This window comes from Xenia sp. Carnegie-2017, unplaced genomic scaffold, assembly GCF_021976095.1.
Source record: "Xenia sp. Carnegie-2017 unplaced genomic scaffold, XeniaSp_v1 HiC_scaffold_19, whole genome shotgun sequence".
NCBI classification, from domain to species: Eukaryota; Metazoa; Cnidaria; class Anthozoa; order Malacalcyonacea; family Xeniidae; genus Xenia; species Xenia sp. Carnegie-2017.
In genome coordinates, this window is record NW_025813481.1 from 10,832,966 (window position 1) to 10,856,713 (window position 23,748).

The 23,748-nt window shown below is 35.5% G+C and overlaps 3 protein-coding genes across 4 annotated transcripts; 1 reads left to right on the forward strand and 2 right to left on the reverse strand.

Annotated features, from left to right (window-relative positions):
- Positions 1-83: 83 nt before the first annotated feature.
- LOC124438419 lies at positions 84-8,865 on the forward strand. The gene is made up of 13 exons (XM_046988548.1): positions 84-113; positions 236-266; positions 353-445; positions 637-775; positions 1,180-1,253; positions 1,722-1,782; positions 1,879-1,972; positions 2,553-2,624; positions 3,319-3,390; positions 3,682-3,817; positions 4,902-4,992; positions 5,302-5,398; positions 8,523-8,865. Exons 1-12 carry the CDS (start codon positions 91-93, stop codon positions 5,382-5,384), a joined length of 969 nt encoding a protein of 322 aa, XP_046844504.1. The 5' UTR covers positions 84-90; the 3' UTR covers positions 5,385-5,398; positions 8,523-8,865.
- Positions 6,128-12,154, reverse strand: LOC124438417 (sulfhydryl oxidase 1-like). The gene is made up of 11 exons (XM_046988546.1): positions 11,690-12,154; positions 10,542-10,642; positions 10,409-10,460; positions 10,047-10,140; positions 9,846-9,942; positions 9,527-9,583; positions 9,290-9,372; positions 9,001-9,156; positions 8,691-8,811; positions 8,491-8,619; positions 6,128-6,906 (listed from the first exon to the last, which is right to left on the reverse strand). The coding sequence occupies exons 1-11, from the start codon at positions 11,928-11,930 to the stop codon at positions 6,199-6,201; spliced, it is 1,839 nt and encodes a 612-aa protein (XP_046844502.1). The 5' UTR covers positions 11,931-12,154; the 3' UTR covers positions 6,128-6,198.
- A 1,859-nt stretch (positions 12,155-14,013) lies between these two features.
- On the reverse strand, positions 14,014-23,483 carry LOC124439206 (mucin-7-like). Of its 2 annotated transcripts, none has more exons than XM_046989436.1 (2): positions 23,375-23,483; positions 14,014-14,790 (listed from the first exon to the last, which is right to left on the reverse strand). In XM_046989436.1, exons 1-2 carry the CDS (start codon positions 23,460-23,462, stop codon positions 14,315-14,317), a joined length of 564 nt encoding a protein of 187 aa, XP_046845392.1. In that variant the 5' UTR covers positions 23,463-23,483; the 3' UTR covers positions 14,014-14,314. The 2 variants fall into 2 exon arrangements, with proteins under 2 accessions (XP_046845392.1, XP_046845391.1); XM_046989435.1 differs by lacking the exon at positions 23,375-23,483 and adding an exon at positions 15,323-15,791.
- Between the last annotated feature and the right edge of the window lie 265 nt (positions 23,484-23,748).

A 23,748-nucleotide genomic window follows, 5' to 3' on the forward strand; every position in this document is an offset into this window, starting at 1 on the left:
GCTGTCCAGATTTGACATATTTTTTACAAGTTGAACTTTGATGTATGATTTTGACGGATGAAAGTTAGCCGAGTAAACTGCAATTTGAAAATGGCGGACAACGAGCACTTCAGGTAAAGAGCAAAATACATAAAACTCGTGACATTTTTCTGTTATGAGAAACCGTAAATTTCCATATGAATAATGAATCGAAATATATGTAACCTTTCCTCTACTCTTTCCTCTACTATTCCAGGGAGCAGGAGGAAAGTAGGAGAAATTTTGAGGTCTGAGTTTCAGAGTTTGTTTGAGGACACTGAAGTGTGCTCTATAATAAGTCGTGCGCTGATTATGTTACCAATTTTCACTATAGGAGGATAAAAATAGAGATATGGAATTGGAAGAAGACTCCGGTTTTCGCTTTAAAAGGAGAGTCAAAAAGAAAACACCGAATTCAGAAGAACAGGTACGAAGATTGAAGACCTTTGCTTATTATTAAGAGATTTATTCAAATCATTGCAAGACAAATACACTGTTTGCATTGAGTTCATAAACAGTGTTTTTGTTGTCGTTGTTGAAGCAGCTTGAAAAAGTTAGTATTTGCTTTTTGCTCAAAACAAATGAAATTCTAGCAAGTGCGTACATTTAATTTTGCAGACTGAGCACGGTGAAAATGTTGAAAAATGTGCTACAAGTAAAATATCAACGAAGAGGAGACGATCTAGTTTCATACCTGGAAGGAAAGTTGTCTCACCATTGGAATATTGTCATTCAACAAGCATTACAGATTTTCAAGGTTTGTATGACATGCAGAAAGAAATATGAGACAACTTCTTTACCACAGGCAGTGGGAGATTGACAATTAGGGGCGCTATGTTTATATATTTATACTGTATTGTTTGTATTCATAGATAATTTGAATAGAAATTAAACAAAAAACAAGCATATATGAAGATTACCTCCCCTTCCTCCTCGTTTACAAATGTTCCACTACCTTGTTCTTCAATTGTCGTGGAATGCTTTTGCTATAGCTTTGCTTCTGCCTTGGTAAAATATTCTCATAGCATTACATTCTCATAGTATTCTCATTTAAAATATTCTCATCGTCTTACAATATTTGATTATTTTGCATCAAAACACTTTATAGTAAGCCAAGTTGTTCATGGCTTCAAGCACTTGAGAGATTTTGTTGTTTTGCAGGTTTATACAAGGAAATTCCATCCAACCTTAAAGAGGAAGAAAGGCTTCTTCAGTTGTTTGATAAGAGCCTAGATGTGAGTGTGCATAAATAAACATTAGTTTGCAAGGGTCTCTTTTTGGGGACTTGATGAGGATTTAACCTTTCCTCCCCTCTCCCCCCCTCCCCTCAACCTCAATAATTTGGAAGAAAAGACAGCAAGTTGCTTTGCCTGAAAACAGAAACTACAGATTGGCAATCATAACATGTCACACCGCACATTCTAAATGTTGCAATAACCAGTTGCCAATATAAATTAATATCTATAAAACCAATGAGATCTTTCATTTTGTACTTGCTCACAGATCATGGTGTTTGGCTCTCCAAACTTTTGGTGTGCTTCATGAACCAAATCCTAACTTACTAATCATAACAATACTGACCCTTCGTACAAGTTTGGATGATCTGCATATTTGCACCCTGTAATGTAGTTGCACGAATCATGGAGCACAGACATGTTTTTGTCACTGATATTCTAATTCTTAGTGTTGAATGTATTTTTAAGCTTATGTGCATCAACATCAAAAGCAAAGGTGCTTCCAATATTTCAGATTTCGAAGAGAGAGGTAAGAATCTTGATGTTCCTATCACAAGATTTGTAATGAATATTTTATGAAAAAGTTATATATTGTTCACTAAATTATGAATTGTTTAACATTTAGTTGAGGAGTATGTGAAGAATCTACGGGCAAAATTGAGCGAGAAGATAAATTTGGCCAAAATTGCAGCAGAGTTAAATAACACAAGCAATGAGAGGTAATTTTAAGCTTAAAATTAAAATTCAATCATAGAATATTTTTGATACTTCGAGAATAAAGCTGGCATGAATGTAGTGCATTTAATTTTTTTTGTGCTTTTTCCAATATTGATATATCCCCTTGATTTTTGTCTTCATTAAATCAGGCATCAAAGGTGAAAGGCCTCCCATTAGCGTCGTCATTAGCAAAAATTGTGGCAGCTATGTCAATTTTACTCACTGACGTTGCTATGTAATTCAATTGCCCAGTCAAACTTTTATACTGCTCAATCTAAAAATGCTCGGGACTTTCATAATGATAATAAGCCATTGCATGGCGATGTTTGGAAGAAGTCAAAATGCCACCAAATCTCATTTAGCTTATAACGATTAAGATGCTAGACATTCGTAATGGCTGCCTTAAGCACGTGCAGTTAATAAACGAACCTTTAAATCTATTTGGAAAACCAATTCTTAGATATTACAAGCAATATGCTTGGGTATATACAGCAGGCGGGTTCTAGTTTGCTCTCGTGAGACCATTAACTAGTTATTGTATCCAGTGATTGTATCTAATTTAAAAGTCCCTTTACATTTCAGAGTTACCGCTCCAAATGCTAAGGCCATAAGACTCGAAGAGTATGCAAAGAAAAGCGAGGAAACAATGAAAAGGTTTGTTTTAACTTTCATTAAACTATTTGAGAGAAAAGTAACTGCTGTTTTAAGTTTACTGGTTTACATGAGATGGACTGCACGGAACAGCTCAATGCGCATGCAGGAATATAATTTCGAAGCACTATTTCTTCCATGCTGATTGTACTAGTTAATGGCTGCATCTTTGCAGTACCTATGGTGAGGCTGTATTGACTTATATACATTATACAGCAAGTCCGATTTGTCGATGATAGTTAACTGTAGCTGACTGTAACGAAGGCGAAGCCTTTGTTTACCATTTGATTATAGAAGTTGACGACATCAAGTTGGAAAACATTTATCTGTCTATCTTTTTCATTTGCACCCAGCAACATGCCATGACTGTTCATATCTTCGAATACGTTGTCCATAAGGACTAGAGAATACTCGAGTAGCCAATCATAGCCGTGCAGAAATCATTCTATCATCTGTTTTGCATAAACACCGCAGTTTCTGTTATAATCATAAAGAATGCTGCCGTCACCGTAGACAAAAGTTTTCTGTTTATGTTTTTGCGGTTACGCTGTTTATTTCGTATGCCTGGTTGAATTTTGCTTTGTTGTGATATTTGGAATGCATTTGTTTTGGTTTGATGGAAAATATGGAGTTGAGCTTAGCACCTTTTCCAGTCGTTTGCATGTATTGCATCCTTTGGTCATTTTATCACTTTTAGAATGACTGTAGAAAGTCAAGCATGGGAGGATCTTCTTGAGAGTTATCGCCATGAAGAAAAAGAAACTTTGATGTAAGTTGTACATTTTGCCCAGTGTCAAATTTGCTAGCTACTCTAGTCCACTGATCTAAAGTTGAATCTTGATTCCATGTGTATTACAACCTAGTGTCTCTATCAGGAGTGATTTGATGTTGGAACTTATGTCTATTTTATCACGGTTTCACTCCAGTCTGGTGACTTTGAGTATTAATTTCATGCTGATAGACATGTGTCAAGTGTTTCCCTTGTCAAATTTCCCGTGCAATCACTTCATTAGGCTAATTTTCAGAGTTTAAGTAAACATATTATGGTTTTGTGTGTTAGTGACGTGAAGAATTCTTACAACAAGATAACAAAAGAGTGTTTATCTAAAGAAAAGCAGGAATTTCTTAACAGTTTACATTTGAGAGATGGCTTTCTTGATGATCTACGTAAAGCAAAAGATGAGGCTATTCTTCTGGTAATTTTTGATTGTTTCAAAAAATAGGTGGTTTTACTAGAATACAAAGATACTATCATTTACGTTCAAGCGTTGAGTGCGAGAGGTTTTTCACGATGTTTCCGTGTCTAAAACATGACGTTTCCTTTGCCTTTTACTGCATGTTTTAGGCGTGGAATTTGCACCTTTTAAGAAAATATGTCAACGTTTGACAAGCCCATTAAACAAATTTTCCCTGGAAAAAAAACGCCTTTGCATGTTTGTGTAACACGTTTATTGTGTGTGTAACACTTTTGCACTTTTCGGAGACAATGTCCATCCGTAGAGAAAATTTATTTTGGAGAAAAGGTTCAAACGATCCAAAAATATGTACTTGTGTAACTTTGTATACAAATGATCGCTGAGACAGTTGTGAAGTTATTGAAGGAGTTGACACCAAAAACGTATCTTGTGTAACTTGTGTAACACAAGATACGTTACACAAGTTGTACAAAGTTACACAAGTTGTACTTCCCCATCTGGGAAGCAACGCAGAAATTCATCAGTAACGTCAACAGTAAAAAAAGCTTCACTGTGGTTGAACCAGGTTGAACACTTTAACAGCGCGGTAGACTGCAGTGTATGTGTGCCTACGGGAACGAACTGCGTGATTCTGTCGGCTCCGCGAAAAAAATTTCATCGATTATCTTTGATTTCATGTCGCAAGACAGTGCGACACCAGACTTGAATGAATGACCTTCGCGATTAATCTCCATTATAGCTGCAATAACTAATAAAACTCCTTGCAAATTTATACGGATGGACATTGTTATCAAAAAAAAATGTATAAGTAAAAATAAACGTGTTACGAAAACATGCAAAGCTGTTGCTTCTTCAAGGAAAACATGTTTATTGACATATAACATAAAACTTGTCAAACGTTGACATATTTTCTTAAAAGGTGCAAATTCCACACCTAAAACATGCAGTAAACGACAAGGAAACGTCATGTTTTAGACACGGGAACATCGTGAAAAATTTCGCGCACTCAACGCTTGAACGTAAATGATAGTAAATAGACAGTCCAGCTTCAAACAGTTCTCTCACAAAATCCTAATGTTTTTAGACGGAGAAAATTGTTAAAAACGTATCGACGGTGAAGCATTTCAAGGATGTTTTGACAAACTACCTTGAGAAGTATTCCAATGATTTTATGGGTTCGTATCACTTGCTACATAACCTCATAGACATTCACTCGGTTAAAATGTTTATTTGCCATTGTAAGCAATATTTACATAGTTTTCTTTTTCCACAAACAGTAATCTCAAAGCCATTTCAAATTACTGTTAATTGCACTGTTCTTCGGTGCTCTCTCCTCTAATTTGTCACATTTTTTTGTGAAGTAGCTACGTAATCACCCCAAAAATCTACCACCGCCAATGTGTAATTTTATTTCCTATCAATCATGATGTTTGTCCGAAGACTTGAAGTCTTCAAGTGATTAACGATTGCGCATGCGTTTTCAGCATTACCTAGTCAACTAAACGATGGCGATACCCCACGTCGCTTAATACTTGGTGTAACCAAAGATTCAACCCAACCCACCTAAATGCTTTGGAAACGGTACGAACAACTGTTTGCGACTTTTGTTGTAAAGATTTGTGTGTTCGACTCGAACAGCAGTTGGATTAATATATTAATATGCAGTAATGCCCACGTGGAGTTATTGGTAGCCAGGAGTGAATGTTTCACCACAGCTTTTACACGATGTATATGATGACGTCATTGTGTGGTCTCGTTTGTATCGTCATACGTCAACGGTAGTCATTCGTTCACGAGTATGTCATTGTCGGGTACATATCAGCATACAGCTAAAAGATGATAGCAAATACATGTTAAGAACTTTGTATGGCCGAACGTTTTATTGCAGGAAGTTCCCTACAATGAACCGAAAGCCAGAAAAAGATATGGTGTTTCAGGCTCACAATGTATCACAATAATTTACCGAAAATTACATATCATGGGCAGGTTGTACGAAGCCTGAATAGCGTTATCCATTGGATAGCAATTTTTTTGAACGTTCATAAAATCTCTTGTAAGAGAAAAATATACGATTTGAACTGTGCAATCACTGAAATGAAATATTGTTTCGAAGATAACAACAATATTTCTTTGCCGTAAGTAAAATATAAGCACCATTTTTTACAAGTTTGAATATTTTCGCTATCCAATGGATAACGCTCTCCAGGTGTCGTGAAACTGACCCGAGGACTAAATCGTGAGGTCTGGCAACGCTGCTGACTATCAATCAATGTACCAAAACGTAGCAAACGAAAAGCGACCTTTCGCTACTTTAATGTGCGTATAATTTTATTTGATAAGATTTAATATATTATTTCATCTGCATATTACATATATCAGCATCAAGGAAAATGCGATGTATGTTTTACGTGCATCCTACGTCGCTTCAACATGTACATGTACAGTAAAGCTAAAATGAAGACGCCTGCTCCGTAGACAACAACGCATAGACTCGAATCAAAGTAGGTCAAACCCAAGTCAACAACTTGTGTTATTCTTGTGCTTACTCTGTCTGCGTCTGCTCTACTACTTTCAGCGGTCTTTGCCAGCCTTATGTTGTTTACGCCATAGTGTGCTCTAAGGTAATTCAATACAACGTCATCCTTCCATGTACTCGGACTATCTAACCATATATTCTTGCGGTTCGAGTACTCCGATGCACATTCCTGGCATAAATATTTCGGTGGATAGGCTTGTTTGGGAAAGTGTGGATCCGAACTAGGTTCTTTACTCAATCGCTTGTTCACTTTGTTGTGTGCACGCCAAAGCCAAAGAATAGCCTCGTTGTGAGTCTGCACTTCGTTTTCGACATTTTTCGACATATCATAGAAGTGTTTTGAGCATTCTAGACAGCCAAAAAAGCTCTTCACATAACCGCGTATTGCAGTCAGTACATCGGCACCTGTGAGGCTCTTCACATTACGATTTGCGCAGTTCACGGTGAGGGTATGGAACAGTAGCCATAGGCTACATGGATAACCGCGGTACTGAGGCCTACTTCCACGGCATGCTCTCCACTCCACCTTTTCTGGTAATGATATATTTTCAGCCTGGAAAATAAAGGGGGAAAATACTTCTAAAACTTAGCTATTATATTTAAAATGCTGAAGAATTTTTTAAGTCTCTTGCACATATTATTTTCCTCTCAGTTAGCAAATGCCATGGGCTTTGTAAGCTTATGATTTTTGCTCAAAATGTGATCACGTTCAACTTGTAATGAAACTCGTTCATATTTGTTTGTTTTATTCGGTTTTGTACTTTCATTACATCATTTCAAAGTGAAAGATCTATTTATTGATTTGAAAAATTGTTTCACCAGAAAATCATAAACGTTCAAACAAAAAGCTAAATGTTCTTCCTATGGGACACCTGACACTCACTGTAAGAGGTCCGAATACCCTGACATCCGTGACTTTCTAAAGTGCCTGGAAACTGCGCTACATGTAGAAACTGAAGGGTTTACTCTAGTTTAGTATAGAAAAGGGACGAAACTAGATCGTTAAGTAGGGGTTGGGGTTGGTGAATATTCATACATTCAGCTCTGCCCTGCTGATTTCTTTTGAAATTATAGTCGCTAACAAAACAAATCAGTCAAGCAGTTATGAAGATATTAATATACACCCCTCTCACTTAACGTTTTAGTTTCGCCCATTGGTGCACTTCTTGGCCATTGAAACATTTCTCTTGATGATTAAATTAATTGCATAAATCAACAAGCATAACCGCACTTTATAGAATTAACACGTTAAAATTAGTTTCCATAATTTCGTAAAAGCACTATTGCTAATGCGCATTTAATATGCACGACAATTTTTTAAAATAGACATGTTTCGACATCTCATGATGCCATCTTCAGTATGAGTGAGATAATAAGTGATACAAGGTTTATATAAAAGTAATAAACATAAATTACAACAATAAAAAGGAATAAAGTAAATGGTTTGAACCCGAGAAAATCGTTACATTTACAAACATGTAATATACATACTGAAGATGGCATCATGAGATGTCGAAACATGTCTATTTAAAAAAAAGTTGTCGTGTATATTAAAATTAGTTGCTACCAAAACTAGTGCACTCTTTATATAAGAACCAAATTAATAAGAACATTGAGGTTGATATTTTCCAAATAACTCGGAGTTTTACACTTAGATTTAGCTACTTTAAGGCAGAAACTAATCTCAAAAATAATCCTAAACCTAATCTTGCGTGAAGACATAAAGGTATTAGGTATGTACATTATGGTAATATACATCGCGAAGAACTGCATGATGAGAGCCAGACTCAAAACATTTTGAGCCTTATTAAATTTGTGGTGGTTCTTACAAAAAAATAGTGAAGTTCGATTTTGCTGCATCTTCTAAATACACTATTTCACGATATGATCAGACAGAGAAAAATAACAATACAGCAAACGGACTTAGGTGAGAAATTAATGTAGCTATCATTGAAATACTATATCACATTCGCTTCATGACTGCTAAAGCGTGAAACACAGGTAGCAATTATAGTGATATATCATATAATTATATTATTACTTCGCTCAATTGTTTTAGATATGAGCTGTCAATTCTTTCAGTATCTTTAATAAAGTTACTGCAATATTACATACAGATAATGCAGAGCAACTTTACCTTGTACATATTATAAAACAATCTCATTGCAGAAGGTCTGAGAGGTCTGTCAACATCTTGGAGCTTTGGTTGGAGCCATTTGTGTAGTTCTTGAAGAAACTTATTTATTCTCGGGCGACCTGGAAAACACTGAAGGACAGCCATTGGTTGATATGTTAAAGCATAGGAGAAAATCCACAAAGGTAGAATGATTAAATTACTTGAATGAGCAAATTTACAAAGCGCTCGAGGTGTTCTTTATGAAGGCTCTTCTTAATGACAATTTCTCTTGTAAATATGAATGTTAAAGCACTCTCAAGGTCTTGCATGTTTACATCAAGCCTACAGAAAATGTTTAAAAATTCATGGTCAAATTGTATAAGTTCATACATTGAATAACCAAAGCTGTTTACAAAGCTCCATTCCTTTCTGGCCTCTTCTCAAGCTCAGCTGCCACACTCAACCACTTTTGTATACTGTTGAGGTAAAAGGCTGGTTACCCGCCACCTGTAAAGATTAACTCATACTTACCCATCTTTATTTTTCTGAGGTATTGGTGCATCATTTTTATGCAGGTCTTGAAAATGTAAGTTCGTCGATTGTATGGATTTGGATGGTCGTAAATTTATTGTAGTCAAATCATATCTCTTCAGCTCTAAAAGAATTTTTGGCCGGGTTTGCAAACTCCTGAAAAAAATAAAGTGAACATGAATTTGAAGACATGAATAGAAATACAATTCACAAGTTTTTGTTTTTCATATGGTGTCTGCCATTGTGAAAGTATCATAAATAGGAGCTTTGATGACATATTGATTCTTACTTTAAGTGTACGTAGTTGCCATTTTTTTCTATCAAAACAACCTGAGGTAGCTTTCTTACTCCGTATTTGCCCATTCTGTACACCTTAAAAGAGACTTGTTTTCAATAAGAATGTAAATCAGTCAGTCAAATCTCAATAATAATGAAGGCAAACATGAAATGTTCACAATGTTTGCCATACCATTTGTTATAAAATTTCCCCATGCCTTTATGAATTCATTTTCATCAAGCTACTTACATCATCCACGATTCTTTTCACTGAGATATTGTGATTGCTCATTAAATCTAACATTAGCTAAAAAAAGGGAAATAAATGCTTAGGAAAAATACTGAAAAAAACAGTATGAAAAGAGGCAGGTGAAGCATCAAGAGCAGCAGAAAATTGATAATTGGTGGGGAGGGAGGGAGCTGTATTCATATATTAATTTTGGATAACCTGCAATCACAATTGATTTCAATAGAAACTATCTCAAAACAGTAGGACATGAGTGTGTATAATAAGCTTATCGATCTTCCACTCATATAAAATACATGAAAAGGCAACAGTTTGCAAGTACCTCTTTTCCAAGATAAGATGCCTTTTTCTCAAACACAAGAAGTAATGGTTTGGATACAAAAGGATTTTTCTCAAATGGCATTTCAGTAACTTTACGGCTAAAATACATTAATTAGCTGGTTATCAAATTATCATCAATTGTATCAAAATTACAACATAATGGATACAATTCAAATTTGTATTTCAAAATTTAATTGCAAACCTTAATGGTGAAAAGTCAAGTTTAAAATTTGAATTTCCTTCAATGTTTAAGAAATCAACCATTGCTTGCTGTAAATGCACAGGTTTTCGCTTTCCTAAATAGTAAAATAGCCATGTCAGACAACAGATGTACAGTGCTTAGCAGAAACTTACGAGTCAAATGTAAATTAGAAATTTTGAAAAGAGAGGCTCAATGGATAATTTATTTAAATAACTCAACTCCATAAATACTTATAAAGTAAGTCAATTTGTAGTTTTTAAAAATTAATATGTTGGAGGAGGAGGGGGGGGAGAGGGTAGTGTATGCAACTAACTGCAGCTGATACTACGTACTGGTATTTTCTTATCAAATTAAATTCTTACCATAGTAAACTTTTCCAAGATCTGTTAAATTGGTGGTAAATGCTTTAAAAAACTATAAACACAATTCTATTAGTTAAGAAAATGTGGTGACAAAACTATGGCAACATATTGACATGTAATCTTTAATACTTACTTTAAGAGTGGGATAACCCTGTATGTTAAAATGTTCGCATGTTCTAGTGTTTCTAGCTTCAGCACAGTCAATGGCTGCCACTTTAATAATATGATTCCATCCTAATAAATAGATTTTATACTTATACATACATACATATCCTACTTTCATATTAGTTTATGTTCAACTATTCAAAGGTTATACAAAATTCAAAGCTTAAAATAGCATTAAATGCTTCAGTTAATTGAAAGGAATATCATAAGTCAATGTTCTGTACCATGACAACTGAGTATCAAAGCTAGTATTTAAAAACAGTTAAGTTGAGAAGATACTATAAAAATGAGATTATAGAGAAAATGGCATTACGTAAGGTAGGCATACAGGTAAAAGCTAGAAAGGTACCAATGCAGTAGGTTATTGCTGATGTAGGCAAGAAATCAAGGTTTGCTTTGTATATGTGCTTGCTTTTGTTGTTGGGCAGTGAATAAATTATTAAACACATCCACTGATCATTGCCTCCTGAGTCTTGTTATATAAACTTTTATGTTTATACTGACTGCGAAAACAACATATTTATAAAATAATGGTTTATTATGGTTTTATCAAATTTCATTGCAAATTTGTGTTGTGGCCTTGTGGGGATTGGGCAACGTGTAGTTAAACAATTTGACGTATTTAAAACAAGGTGATAAGCAAATGTAGCTCATCATGATTAATTTTGGTTAAGACTTGAGGAATGGCAACTGGATGCAAAGCATTAGGAAGACCTAGCAAAATTCAAGGATAAAAACTCAGCGTAATTATCTCGGAAATAACAGTATATAATAGACATGTTACTGAATCACTTATTCCCTGAACAGTAGTAGTTATTGACTCATGGATTAAACATCATTGTCACTTATTTCTGTTATATTTAATTTTCCTTGAAAGCACGAAGCCGGGCATCGATAATTCAGATAATATTCAATAGTTAATCTTGAAATAACAGACAACGATGCGGTTAAACAATTCATCATCGTTAATCTTGTAATTCTTACATTATCATTGTATGATCTCACACCAAAACAATTTTTAAAAACTTTATCGACATGGATCGTCAAAAGGGAGAATTTCTAATCAGACTTTGAGACTTTAGACTCCAGTTCACATTAGTCTAAGATTATGACTACCTTCCACTCGCTCGGCGAGATTTATCCAATCCGGCGCAAAAGCTTGACAGTGCCCGCACCAACTGGAATAAAACTCTACAAACCAGGCATATTTACTATTGTATATCGCACTTGATATCGTATCATTTTCTAAAAGAACTATTTTGTCCATCGGTCCATACAAAGGAGTTCCATAAACTGTTAAAAAACCGCAGTAAATACACATAAAAGCAGCTGCTAGACGTAGCCAATTCATCGTCATTGTACAACTTTTAAGCAATTTATAAGTTCAGCGTTCGTTCGGCGGTCCTTTTAGTTTCCATATTCTTTCCTTTGATTCTACAACATACTTAATTTCTTCGCCATCAAAGTCATAATAACTACATCTGTCCGATAATTCAAAAGAAGTTCATATTTTGGACCCTTTCTCTAAATAAAAAGCATTGTTTTTAGATGCCTGTCAAACAGTCATAGAAAATAAATATTTAATACATAATAATAATATCGCATCTTGCATCCGGTTTCGTAGACCAATCAGGTTTCATTTAAAGTATATCCTCATTTTCAGGGAAGAGAAGGGAAGAAAAATTAACACATTTGCTTCAAATTTATTTATTTTGCATTATTGTTACTTTCTAAAAAAAATAAACGATGTGTTTCGTATTTACTAATGTTTATACAAAGGAATTTACAAAAAAGGAATACCCAAATTCCGTGTACGTTTGTATCTTATCACATAAACAACACCAAAACATTGCAAATGACAAATAAAGAGAAAGAGCTAATGATGTCTCAACAGGTACATGCATGTCAAACTGTGAGCAAAACAGATAGCCTCAATGCAAAAGTGGGATACGAATTGTTGGTTTTACTGTTGAAATGTAAAAGCCACTGGCGACGCCAAGGCTGAGGGCTTTTCACGCGTTCAAGACAACAAAGGAAGTTGGAAGAGATATGACGCAAATGCAAATGACTTGACCAGTAATCGCTTACAACGTGCCTGTGTAAAAGCTGATGTTCTCAAATCGTATCAATGGGTTTAAAGTTTAGGGAAAAAAAAGAGATCCTTGCAACGAGAAAGCGCACACCTCAATAACGAAACTTGGAAACTCGTTCATTAACCTTAATGTCTTTAAAATAGAGTCGAAGATTTAGAGTTAATTTTGCGTCTCTTGTTAAAATTCAACTTTTGTATTTCAAATTGCTCTGTTATATGGGATCTGCTTCTTCGTATAAGTTATACTTAGAAACTTTGTTTTGAACAAAAGTTATTCTGTGGTTTTCTTGCCTGCTCTTTTCAATCCACTTCAATCTTCCAACATCTTTAATTTTACTTGTTTGAAAATCATCCATTAAAATATCTAAGAAGATGCGAAAAATCTTTTGCTGTTTTGTGTGACCTATGATACCCCCTTTACTATGGGCATCGATTTAATTTCTCGTCATAAATCGTATTTTGGTTTGAGCACTAATACAATATAAAACGTGAATTCTTATCTATCGAAAGTCATATAAGCATTGTTGTAGCATACTCGATAATTGGGGGGAACACAATCATAAAAGAACATGTTCTAACGTATTAAGTTTATTTGAAATCCATTGTTTTCTACTTAGTAAGACATGTATATATGAATTTGTGACAAAACTCCCCTTTTGACCAACTCATCCATTTAACGAGCTTGCTACTCCACTGCATCTGAGATTAGTATTTTTTCCAACTGTTTGGAATTTATTTACTTTCACATTAGTTTACCAGCAGTAATGGTTCTTGGAGTTCAGATGTTGCATTACACTGGATGAGAAATCGAGTGGGAAACTATGGATTGTTTGATTGTTAGTAAAAGGGAGGTACATTGACGATGTACCTATTGATTTGATACTATTTGCTTTTGAAAATTCAATGATAAAATAGTGGCGGACGATTAAGTCGAGTCAAATTGTTGAAGCTTTTTTTTTTGATTATTAAAATTCCAAGCACCTTCTTTTTCTGTTTTGAATTTTTTTACTAACGTTGGATTTGCCACTGATGATGAAGATTTAATAACCATGCAATAAATGCAATGATTTTGGCCGGCAAACTCTTATTTTCCCGCCTGTTAAACAGATTTCAAAAGGTTGATGGCAGATTTCACAGGAAGTTATTTAATATTGAATATGAAAATTTGTTACATTAACCTATAATATGTAACGGTAAATGCGCGAGCGCTGGCTGCAAGATTTGAACGCTGCCATAGAAGTAGATATACTCGGCTCATGAAATTGCTATAAGGTCAAACCATTGTTCACATGCTTTATAGCTTCCTTCCTTATTAGGTGGCAGGACTAACGACAAATAATTCTCTCTCTGCAATTTTAAGTTTATTGTAGCTGCTCCAACGGGGGCAGCAGATATTGAAAAAGATTAGTTAAAGTCGTTTTCTTTTTCTCCAGCAGACAACAGTCAACTGATCAAAACATAATTTAATTAATAAGGTTGTGGAGCGAACTTGTTTTCGCTTAATACACCATAAATGTATTTTGTACTTAAATTTAAGGTTGATCAAATTTGGAACTGGCCATTTCATAAATAGCAGAATAAAATCTTAACGTTAACATAGAATGAACTATGTACAAAAGAGGTATGTCCATTTAACATCCTGTATCAGTTCAAGGCCGTGGTACACAACAGTTCCGTGGAAATGGACAACTGAAGCGTCCCTTTAAAAATTCTGACTTTTCACAATTTTCTCTGCAGTTCCCATTTTGATCTGAACATTGTCTATTGTCTTTGATACTATTAACGGCTGCTGGTCTTTTTCTGAATCTGAAAGGAGATGTTGGTCGTGTGAGAACCTCAATAGAACTAGTATCTTTTTCTTCTGTTGTTGAAGAAGTGGGTGGAGCCGTAGATTCAGGGGGCGTGGAGTCTGCTTCACTCCATGGTTGCGTTGTCTTCGTTTCCTGTGGTTTGTCTGAGCTCGCGTCTCTTTCGCTCGATGGTGGCATTGTGCTCGTCTCTTTTGGTTTTTCTGAGCTCGGGTCTGTTGCCCTCGATAGTGGCGTTGTGCTCGTCTCTTTTGGTTTATCGGTTGTTGTGCTTCGCACCATTTTAGGGTTTTCACTACTGGGTGTCGGCGAACATGCTGAAAAGAAAAATAAACACCATTGATGAAGATGCTTCCTAAACGGTTTCAATTTTCTTGCTACTCTTCATGTTCATTAACACGTCATGTCCATACTTAGAACTAAAGCAGGAAAACCTTTGAGACAATTGTAATGATCTGGACACAGACGGCCTTTCTGATCACGCGTGTGTTACACGTGAACGACAAAAATACCCGCTTGAAATGTCAAAGTTTTTATCTCTTGTTTTTAACACATAAAAGTTTTAAATTGGTTCAACTTCAGTTTTTGGTACCTGAAGTTAAACGATGCTTTATGATTTTGCTAGAAAATGTTTCTTTGTTGATGTGTTGTGACATATATGTACAACTACTGACTATAGGCCATTGCATTAACTAGTAATTAAAGATGCATATAAAACCTATCCGTATCGGCAAACCATTGACATACTGATAAGACATTTTGAAAACTTGGAGGAAATTAGATAGGGTAACACTCACTGAATGTGCTTTTTAGAATAGACATATCAACGAGAAAAAGAAATGCGCTTACCTTCAATTGTTGCCGTTAATCCTATGAGCACAATTAAGGTGGTGAAAGTTCTCGACATTTTCAATTCTTTTGTTGAAATAGTTGTCATCACTTAATAATATCACTTTGTGTTGCTACTTTGACAATTTCTTGGAGCGTTGCTTCTCTTCTTTCTCTTCAGTGACTCTTACACTACGTGAATGAAGTGTCGCTGTCCGTCTTCCATTTTTATACTCAAATTTTTCTTTTCGTGACTCCTTGATTAACCTTTTCTTTGGCTGTAATTTGTTGTCGACGTAGATATGGTGATGAGGTTTTTTGTTCTTAAATCTAAATAGCGTTGCCTTGGCAAAAAGGAAATTTTGGCATGTGTATTATAATGTCAATATTGCTTTCCGGCTTTATTCACGTTGTCCTTATCGCTTTAACTCATGTTGGGACTTGGGAGATCTCCTGTTTGCAAATATTCCCACGTACCTATGCAAACAACCATTGTTTAACTGTTTGTACATGATGACCAACTACTGCGATTCGCTTTCGTGACTGTCATTTTTCATTTTTCTTGTGGGAAGATCATGTCTTTAATTGGAGTCAGACATGTTCCGTTCGTACTTTAGTTCCTTTTTTTTGGATAAAAATTCCGATGTTTTGATCTACTGCCAATATTGCCATGCAGCTTCATGAGCACGAATTATTTAGTGTATAAGCACTATAAGTTAGCCGATAAAAAAAATATATCATGAAACGTAGCTAGTTATGACCTATCAATAATCAACTTGATACGTGCATTACATCATGATTAAAACGGATTACTTGTTAAAGGTCTTAATTTTCATCCATTCTGTAGCTATAAAAGCAAGAACATCTAAAACGTGCTTTATATTTTAATGTTTTCGGAGCAATATCTAGTTTATTCGATAAACATTTTACCTATATCAGAGATTAATTGAAGGCGTTGTGTAGTCCAGGTTTATGATAATTATGCTACAGTGCTGATTCACCGTCCACCTAGTTATAAAATCTTGCACTGAGTGCAATATTTTCTACCCACAATTGACGGTCGGTGAAAGAAAGTTTTCGCAATAAATTTTTATTTTACATTTATTCTATGTTATTTGCCAAACGATATTTTTTTTTATAAATTATGTTACCAGCGGAAAGCAACCAATATATGTACAAGAATTATGTGAAAGATTCTCAGTAATTATATGGTAATTGGTTAGAATTAGATGACGACATTGTGACAAGGGCTTTGTTACATTGCGAGTTACATAATTCAATTAAAATACCAATGTCTTGTATTGTGCGAAAAGTATAGAACTTAATCAAATGAACTAGCCTAAAAAAACCTAGTAAATAAAATGAACTAACTAAGCTATAGAATAAAACGGATTTGAATACAACTATTGTGGTTGCGTTGCGTGGTGCTACTTCCTGGCTGTGCAATCATTTTCAAAACAGTTGTTCTAACGCGGCACTATTCAAAATTTCTAACTTTAAAGAAATTTAATTTTTTGGTTAAAATGTTTTGTGACATACTCAAGCATATTTGAAAACGGTTTGACATTTTTTTACATATGAAAATTTTGTGTTTAAAACTCCATAGTAACTTCATTAGCACATGACACATCTGGATTCTTAATGTAATAAATGTTTTAATGATCGACGTTTGCTTTGCTGGTTTATTCTATGTGTCGTGGACTCCTTAGCCATGTAATATCTTCATTTGAAGTGGTTTCATTGTTTCGAATAAACTCGTGTATTTAGGTAGTATTTACTGTCAAACACTTCTTTTCTATATAAAACAACTACAAATAATAATAATAAAACAATAAAATAAAACGAGATCTACTTTAGGGAGTTGAACAGCTAAGAGATTTTGCATGCTCAATATTTAACGTTCATTATTATTGATTTTCACACGTTTTAAAAACTTCCCGGAAAACCTCAAGTTCTTCAAAGATCCCGCCGTGATGTTCATTCTTTAGTGCTGATACTTTTTGTTGGTATTTCAAAAATTGCAGATTCAGAACGTGGAGTCGAGAGTAGACTTTTAGATTTACGAAAAGCATGCTAATGCTAAATAATTTAATAGACTACAAAATACAGCTTTTGTGTTTTCTTCAGAAGACTCTTTGGCTGTCGTTAACATATAACGTAGACTTTATATTTTCAACTTATTACAAGGTGAAGTGTAAGATGTGGTATCGTAGAGACTTTCACGCAAACTGCACAACTGCACTCCACATTTTCTTTCTTTCCTTTCACGGAGAGAAGACGGGATGGAGATGTAACTAATGTCGTGCACATCACTATGTAAATGAATATGTCGCCATGACAAAAATGACATAATTTGTCATAAGCGTAGCGATGTTTTCCTTCGATACGAGCTGAAGGTTTCCTTTAGATGGAATAAGCACATTTACGAAAATACACAATAGCAACAAATGTTTATTTGAAGTTTGCTTCTCCCCTGAACGAAATTCGAGGCGCATTAAAAGTATTGTCACATAGATTTGCTTAGAATTCATTAACTTTAGAGTTACCAGATGAGAGCATTGAAAACATCAAATGCTCAACTAAAAGGTTGAGAAGGCCTCGACAACAAAAAATGTGCGTTGACAATGTAGCAATATTGATGAATGCTAAGGATTGTCTTTAATGTTGATGTACTGTCATTGTTAAGACTTTAATTTTCCGATTTTGCATTCAATTTATGTCATTTTGCAAGATAATATTATATTGATTTGTGATTGAGGATGCGCTAACAGGGAACGCCATTCATTATTTATGAAGATTCTCGGTAATTATATATTCATGGGTGATAGGCAAACTAAAAAGCCAACATTACTGCTATCAAGTCTTGAAATCAAAGATAAAGGTTGATATAAAGGTTGTATGTTGTAATAGAAAGCAAACCAATTGATACTGAATGCGGGATAAATTGTGGCAGAAAATTCTACATCGATTCAATCGTTGAAAAGAATTAGTCTACAGTCTCTTTCGGACAATTTCCTCTCAAAGGTACTCGCAAAACAAGTTATTATAAAATCAACAAAACCAAACACATGTCAAATGCTTCCTAGCAGCGACAATTTGTGATCTAAAGTACTGTTGTCTTCCATTTATGACAACGATGCCTAGACACGCAATCATAGCACACACTGTGGTAGCTACAAGCGATTATTTGGACTAACGATTCTGAAGAATGTACTGGCAAAAGAAATTATGCAATTATGTGATTCTACCGTGAAGAAATGCACATGGATATCCATATTGCAGTGTCATCAATAGACACCTGAAAATGTTAAAGAAACTGGATATGTGATATAAGAATAAGGATATGTGATGTAATAGAAAATAAATATTTATTACTAAATAATAATATCGCTTCTTGCATCCAGTTTCGTTGACCTACCAGGTTTCATTTAATGTATATTCTCATTTTCCGGGGATGAGAAGATCTTATGACTGTTGGCAGTGCTGTGAGGGCCTGTCTGGCAGGGCGGGTAATTTCAGTCACAAAATGGCGACGTTTTTAACTGGCACATGGTTGTAAAGAAATTGAAAAATAAATCACATTACCAGGCCATATTTTCCAAATAAATCGCGAAAAAAGAAAAATTGGAAACTGTTGAAGACTTGTTTACTATTACTTTGAAATTTGAGGATGAAAGATCCAGGAGAAAGGCAATTGTTTATCCCAAATGGGGATGTTTCCTTTGCAGAATACCACGGTAAGTTTGCATTGAGTTGATGTAAGAAGTTGCTTATCATCCTTCAAATAAAGAATCGCGCGAATGTTAATAGCCATGTAATAGCTGTTTGAAAGTTGCATGGTATTAAGAGACCAGCCACTGCTAGTCTGTCACATCTTTTGCTATGAGATTTGGACACCTTGTACCAAAGAAACCTAAGCACAATAAAAGAATACAATAATGTGTGCGCTGCGCTGAATGATTAGCAGGAGAATTTGCTTTAGTGTAAATGTGGGAAACCAATCGGTGATTTTAATGACTTCAATCAATTAAATTAGAGAAATTTACAAGTCAATAATCAATACATGTTTGAGGAAAAATTAACACATTTGCTTTAAATTTATTTATTTTGCATTATTGTTACTTTCTAAAAAAATAAAAGATGTTTTTCGTATTTGAAAATGTTTATGCAAAGGAATTTACAAAATGAGAATACCCAGATTTCGTGTACGTTTGTATCTTATCACATAAACAACACCAAAACATTGCAAATGACAAAAAAGGGAAGGAGCTAAGGATGTCTTAACAGGCACAAACGCATGAATTTCAAACTGTGAGCAAAACAGATAGCCACAATGCACAAGTGGGAGACGAATTGTTGGTTTTACTGTTGTAATGTAAAAGCCACTGGCGACGCCAAGGCTGAGGGCTTTTCACGCGTTCAAGACAACAAAGGAAGTTGGAAGAGATATGACGCAAATGCAAATGACTTGACCAGTAAATGCTTACAACGTGCCTGTGTAAAAGCTAATGTTCTCAAATCGTATCAATGGGTTTAAAGTTTAGCGAAAAAAGAGATCGTTGCAACGAGAAAGCGCACACCTCAATAACGAAACTTGGAAACTCGTTCATAAGCATTGTCGTAGCATACTCGATAATTGGGGGAACATTCATAAAAGAACATGTTCTACCTTATTAAGTTTATTTGAAATCCATTGTTTTCTACCTAGTCAGGCATGTATATATGAATTTGTGACCAAACTCCCCCTTTGTGACCAACCTATTCATTTAAAGAGTTTGCTACTGCATCTAAGATGAGTATTTTTTCCAACTGTTTGGAATTTTCTTACCTCACATTTGTTTACCAGCAGTAATGGTTCTTGGAGTTCAGATGTTGCATTACACTGGATGAAAAATCGAGTGGAAAACTATGGACTCTGTGATTGTTAGTAAAAAGAAGGTAGGTGATTATGTTTTCTCCGTCCTATTGCCGATCTGCTAATGATTTTATACTATTTGCTTTTGAAAATTAAGTGATAAAGTAGTGGCGTCCAATTAAGTCGAGTTAAATTGTTAAAGCTCTTTTTTGGATTATTAAAATTCCAAGCACCTTCTTTTTCTGTTCTTAATTTGAAATTGAGTGCTATTCATCTTCATTTTTTACTAACGTTTGATTTGCCACTGATGATGAAGATTTAATAACCTTGCAATGAATTGCAATGATTTTGGCCTGCAAACTCTTATTTTAAAAGGTTGATGGCAAATTTCACAGGAAGTTATTTAATATTGAATATGAGAATATGTTAAATTAACCAATAATATGTAACGGTAAATGCGCGAGCGCTGGCTGCAAGATTTGAACGCTGCTATAGAAGTAGATATAGCCGGCTCATGCAATTGCCGATGATGTCAAACCATTGTTCATATGCTTTATAACTTCCTTCCTTATTAGGTGGCAGGACTAACGACAAATTATTCTCCCTCTGCAATTTGAAGTTTATTGTTGCTCCTCCCCTGGTAGGGTTGCAGCAGATATTGAAAAAGATTAGTTAAAGTCGTTTTCTTTTTCTCCAGCAGACAACAGTCAACTGATCATAACATAATTTAATCATAAGGTTGTGGAGTGAACTTGTTTTTGCTTAATATATCATAAATGTATTTTGTACTTAATTTTATAAGTTGATCAAATTTGGAACTGGCCACTTCAATAATAGCAGAAAAAAATCTTAACGCTAACATAGAATGAACTATGTACAAAAGTGGTATGTCCATTTTAACATCCTGTATCAATTCAAGACCCTGGTACACAACAGTTCCGTGGAAATGGACAACTGAAGCGTCCCTTTACGAATTCTGACTTTAGACAATTTTCTCTGCAGTTCCCATTTTGATCTGCACATTGTCTATTGTCTTCGATACTATCAACGACTGCTGGTCTTTTTCTGAATCTGAAAGGAGATGTTGGTCGTGTGAGAACCTCACTGGAACTAGTATCTTTTTCTTCTGTTTTTAAAGAAGTGGGTAGAGCCGTAGATTCAGGATGCGTGGAGTCTGCTTCACTCCATGGTTGGGTTGTCTTCGTTTCCTGTGGTTTGTCTGAGCTCGGGTCTCCTTCGCTCGATGGTGGCATTGTGCTCGTCTCTTTTGGTTTTTCTGAGTTCAGGTCTGTTGCCCTCGAGGGTGGTATTGTGCTCGTCTTTTTTGGTTTTTCTGAGTTCGGGTCTGTTGTCCTTGATGGTGGCATTGTGCTCGTCTTTTTTGGTTTTTCTGAGTTCGGGTCAGTCGTCCTCGATGGTGGTATTGTGCTCGTCTTTTTGGTTTTTCCGAGTTCGGGTCTGTTGTCCTTGATGGTGGCATTGTGCTCGTCTTTTTTGGTTTTTCTGAGTTCGGGTCAGTCGTCCTCGATGGTGGTATGTGCTCGTCTTTTTTGGTTTTTCTGGATTCGGGTCTGTCGCTCTCGATGGTAGCATTGTGCTCGTATTTTTTGGTTTTTCTGAGTTCGGGTCTGTTGTCCTCGATGGCGGTATTGTGCTCTTCTTTTTTTTTCTGAATTCGGATCTGTTGTCATCGATGGTGGTATTGTGCTCGTCTTTTCGGTTTTCTGGGTTAGGGTCTGTTGCTCTCGATGGTGGCATTGTGCTCGTCTTTTTTGGCTTTTCTGAGTTCCGATCTATTGTCCTCGATGGTGGCATTGTGCTTGTTATTTTTGGTTTTTCTTAGCTCCGGTATGTCCCTCGCGATGGTGGTATTATGCTCGTCTTATTTGGTTTTTCTGTGTTCGGGTCTGTTGTCCTCAATGGTGGTATTATGCTCGTCTTTTTTGGTTTTTCTGAGTCCGGGTCTGTTGTCCTCGATGGTGGTATTGTGCTCGTTTTTGGTTTTTCTGTGTTTGGGTCTGTTGTCCTCAATGGTGGTATTGTGCTCCTCTTTTTTGGTTTTTCTGTGTTCGGGTCTGTTGTCCTCGATGGTGGTATTCTGCTCGTCTTTTCGGTTTTCAGGGTTAGGGTCTGTCGCTCTCGATAGTGGCATTGTGCTCTTCTTTTTGGTTTTCTGAATTCGGATCTGTTGTCATCGATGGTGGTATAGTACTCGTCTTTTTTGGTTTTTCTGTGTTTGGGTCTGTTGTACTCGATGGCGGTATTGTGCTCGGCTTTTTTGGCTTTTCTGAATTCGGATCTGTTGTCATCGATGGTGGTATTGTGCTCATCTTTTTCGGTTTTTCTGTGATCGGGTCTGTTTTCCTTGATGGTGGTATTGTGCTCGTCTTTTTTGGTTTTTCTGAGTTCGGGTCTCTAGTCCTCGATGGTGGTTTTATGCTCGTCTTTTTTGGTTTTTCTGAGTTTGGGTTCTTTGTCCTCAATGGAGGTATTCTGCTCGTCTTTTTTGGGTTTTCTGAAATCTGGTCTGTTGTCCTCGATGGTGGTATTGCGATCATCTTTTTTTGTTTTTCTGAGCTTGGGTCTGTTCCCCTTGATTGTGGCGTTGTGCTCGACTCTTTTTGTTCATCGTTTTTTTTGCTTTTCAAAATTTTCGGGTTTTCTACACCGTGCATCGGCACACATGCTGAAAATAAAATAAACAATATTGATGAAGACGCTTCATAAACGGTATCAATTTTCTTGCTACTCTTCTTGTTCATTTACACATCATATTAATACTTAGAACTAAATCAGGAAAACTTTTGAGACAATTGTAATGATCTGGACAAAGACTGCCTTTCTGATCACGCGTGCGTAACACGCAAACGACAAAATATCCGCTTGAAATGTCAAAGTTTTTATCTGTTGTTTTCAAACACGAAAAAGTTTTAAATTGCTTCAACTTCAGTTTTTGGTACCTGAAGTTATACGATGCTTTATGATTTTGCTAGAAAATGTTTCTTTGTTGATGTGTTGTGACATATATGTACAACTACTGACTATAGGCCATTGCATTAAAGTAGTAATTAAAGATGCGTACAAAACCTATCCGTATCGGCAAACCATTGACATACTGATAAGACATTATGAAAACATGGAGGAAATTAGATAGAGTGACACACACTGAATGTGCTTTTTAGAATAGACATATCAACGAAAAAAAGAATTGCGCTTACACTCAATTATTGCAGTTAATCCTATGAGCACAATTAAGGTGGCGAAAGCTCTCGACATTTTCAATTCTTGTGTTGAAATAGTTGTCATCACTTAATAATATCACTTTATGTTGCTACTTTCGCAATTTTTTGGAGCGTTGCTTCTTTTCTTTCTGTTCAGTGACTCTTACACTACGTGAATGAAGTGTCGTTGTCCGTCTTCCACTTTATACTCAAATTTTTCTTTTTCGTGACTCCTTGATTAACCTTTTCTTTGGCTGTAATTTGTTGTCGACGTAGATATGGTGATGAGGTTTTTTGTTCTTAAATCGTAATAGCGTTGCTTTGGTAAAAAAGGAAATTTTGGCATTTTTATTATAATGTCAATGTTGCTG

Excerpts from the sequence above, each read along its gene's own strand:
- LOC124438417 (XM_046988546.1), bottom strand. The coding sequence starts at position 11,930 with ATGACGATGAATTGGCTACGTCTAGCAGCTGCTTTTATGTGTATTTAC. Across the intron at positions 9,584-9,845 it reads CATCTTATCTTGGAAAAGAG|CTAATGTTAGATTTAATGAG; the intron begins GTACTTGCAAAC and ends CCCTTTTTTTAG. Across the intron at positions 9,157-9,289 it reads GGCAACTACGTACACTTAAA|GAGTTTGCAAACCCGGCCAA; the intron begins GTAAGAATCAAT and ends TATTTTTTTCAG.
- LOC124438419 (XM_046988548.1), top strand. The coding sequence starts at position 91 with ATGGCGGACAACGAGCACTTCAG. Across the intron at positions 1,783-1,878 it reads TTCAGATTTCGAAGAGAGAG|TTGAGGAGTATGTGAAGAAT; the intron begins GTAAGAATCTTG and ends TTTAACATTTAG. Across the intron at positions 3,391-3,681 it reads GAAGAAAAAGAAACTTTGAT|TGACGTGAAGAATTCTTACA; the intron begins GTAAGTTGTACA and ends TTTGTGTGTTAG.
- LOC124439206 (XM_046989436.1), bottom strand. The coding sequence starts at position 23,462 with ATGACAACTATTTCAACACAAGAATTGAAAATGTCGAGAGCTTTCGCC. Across the intron at positions 14,791-23,374 it reads ATTAACTGCAATAATTGAGT|CATGTTCGCCGACACCCAGT; the intron begins GTAAGCGCAATT and ends TTTTCTTTTCAG.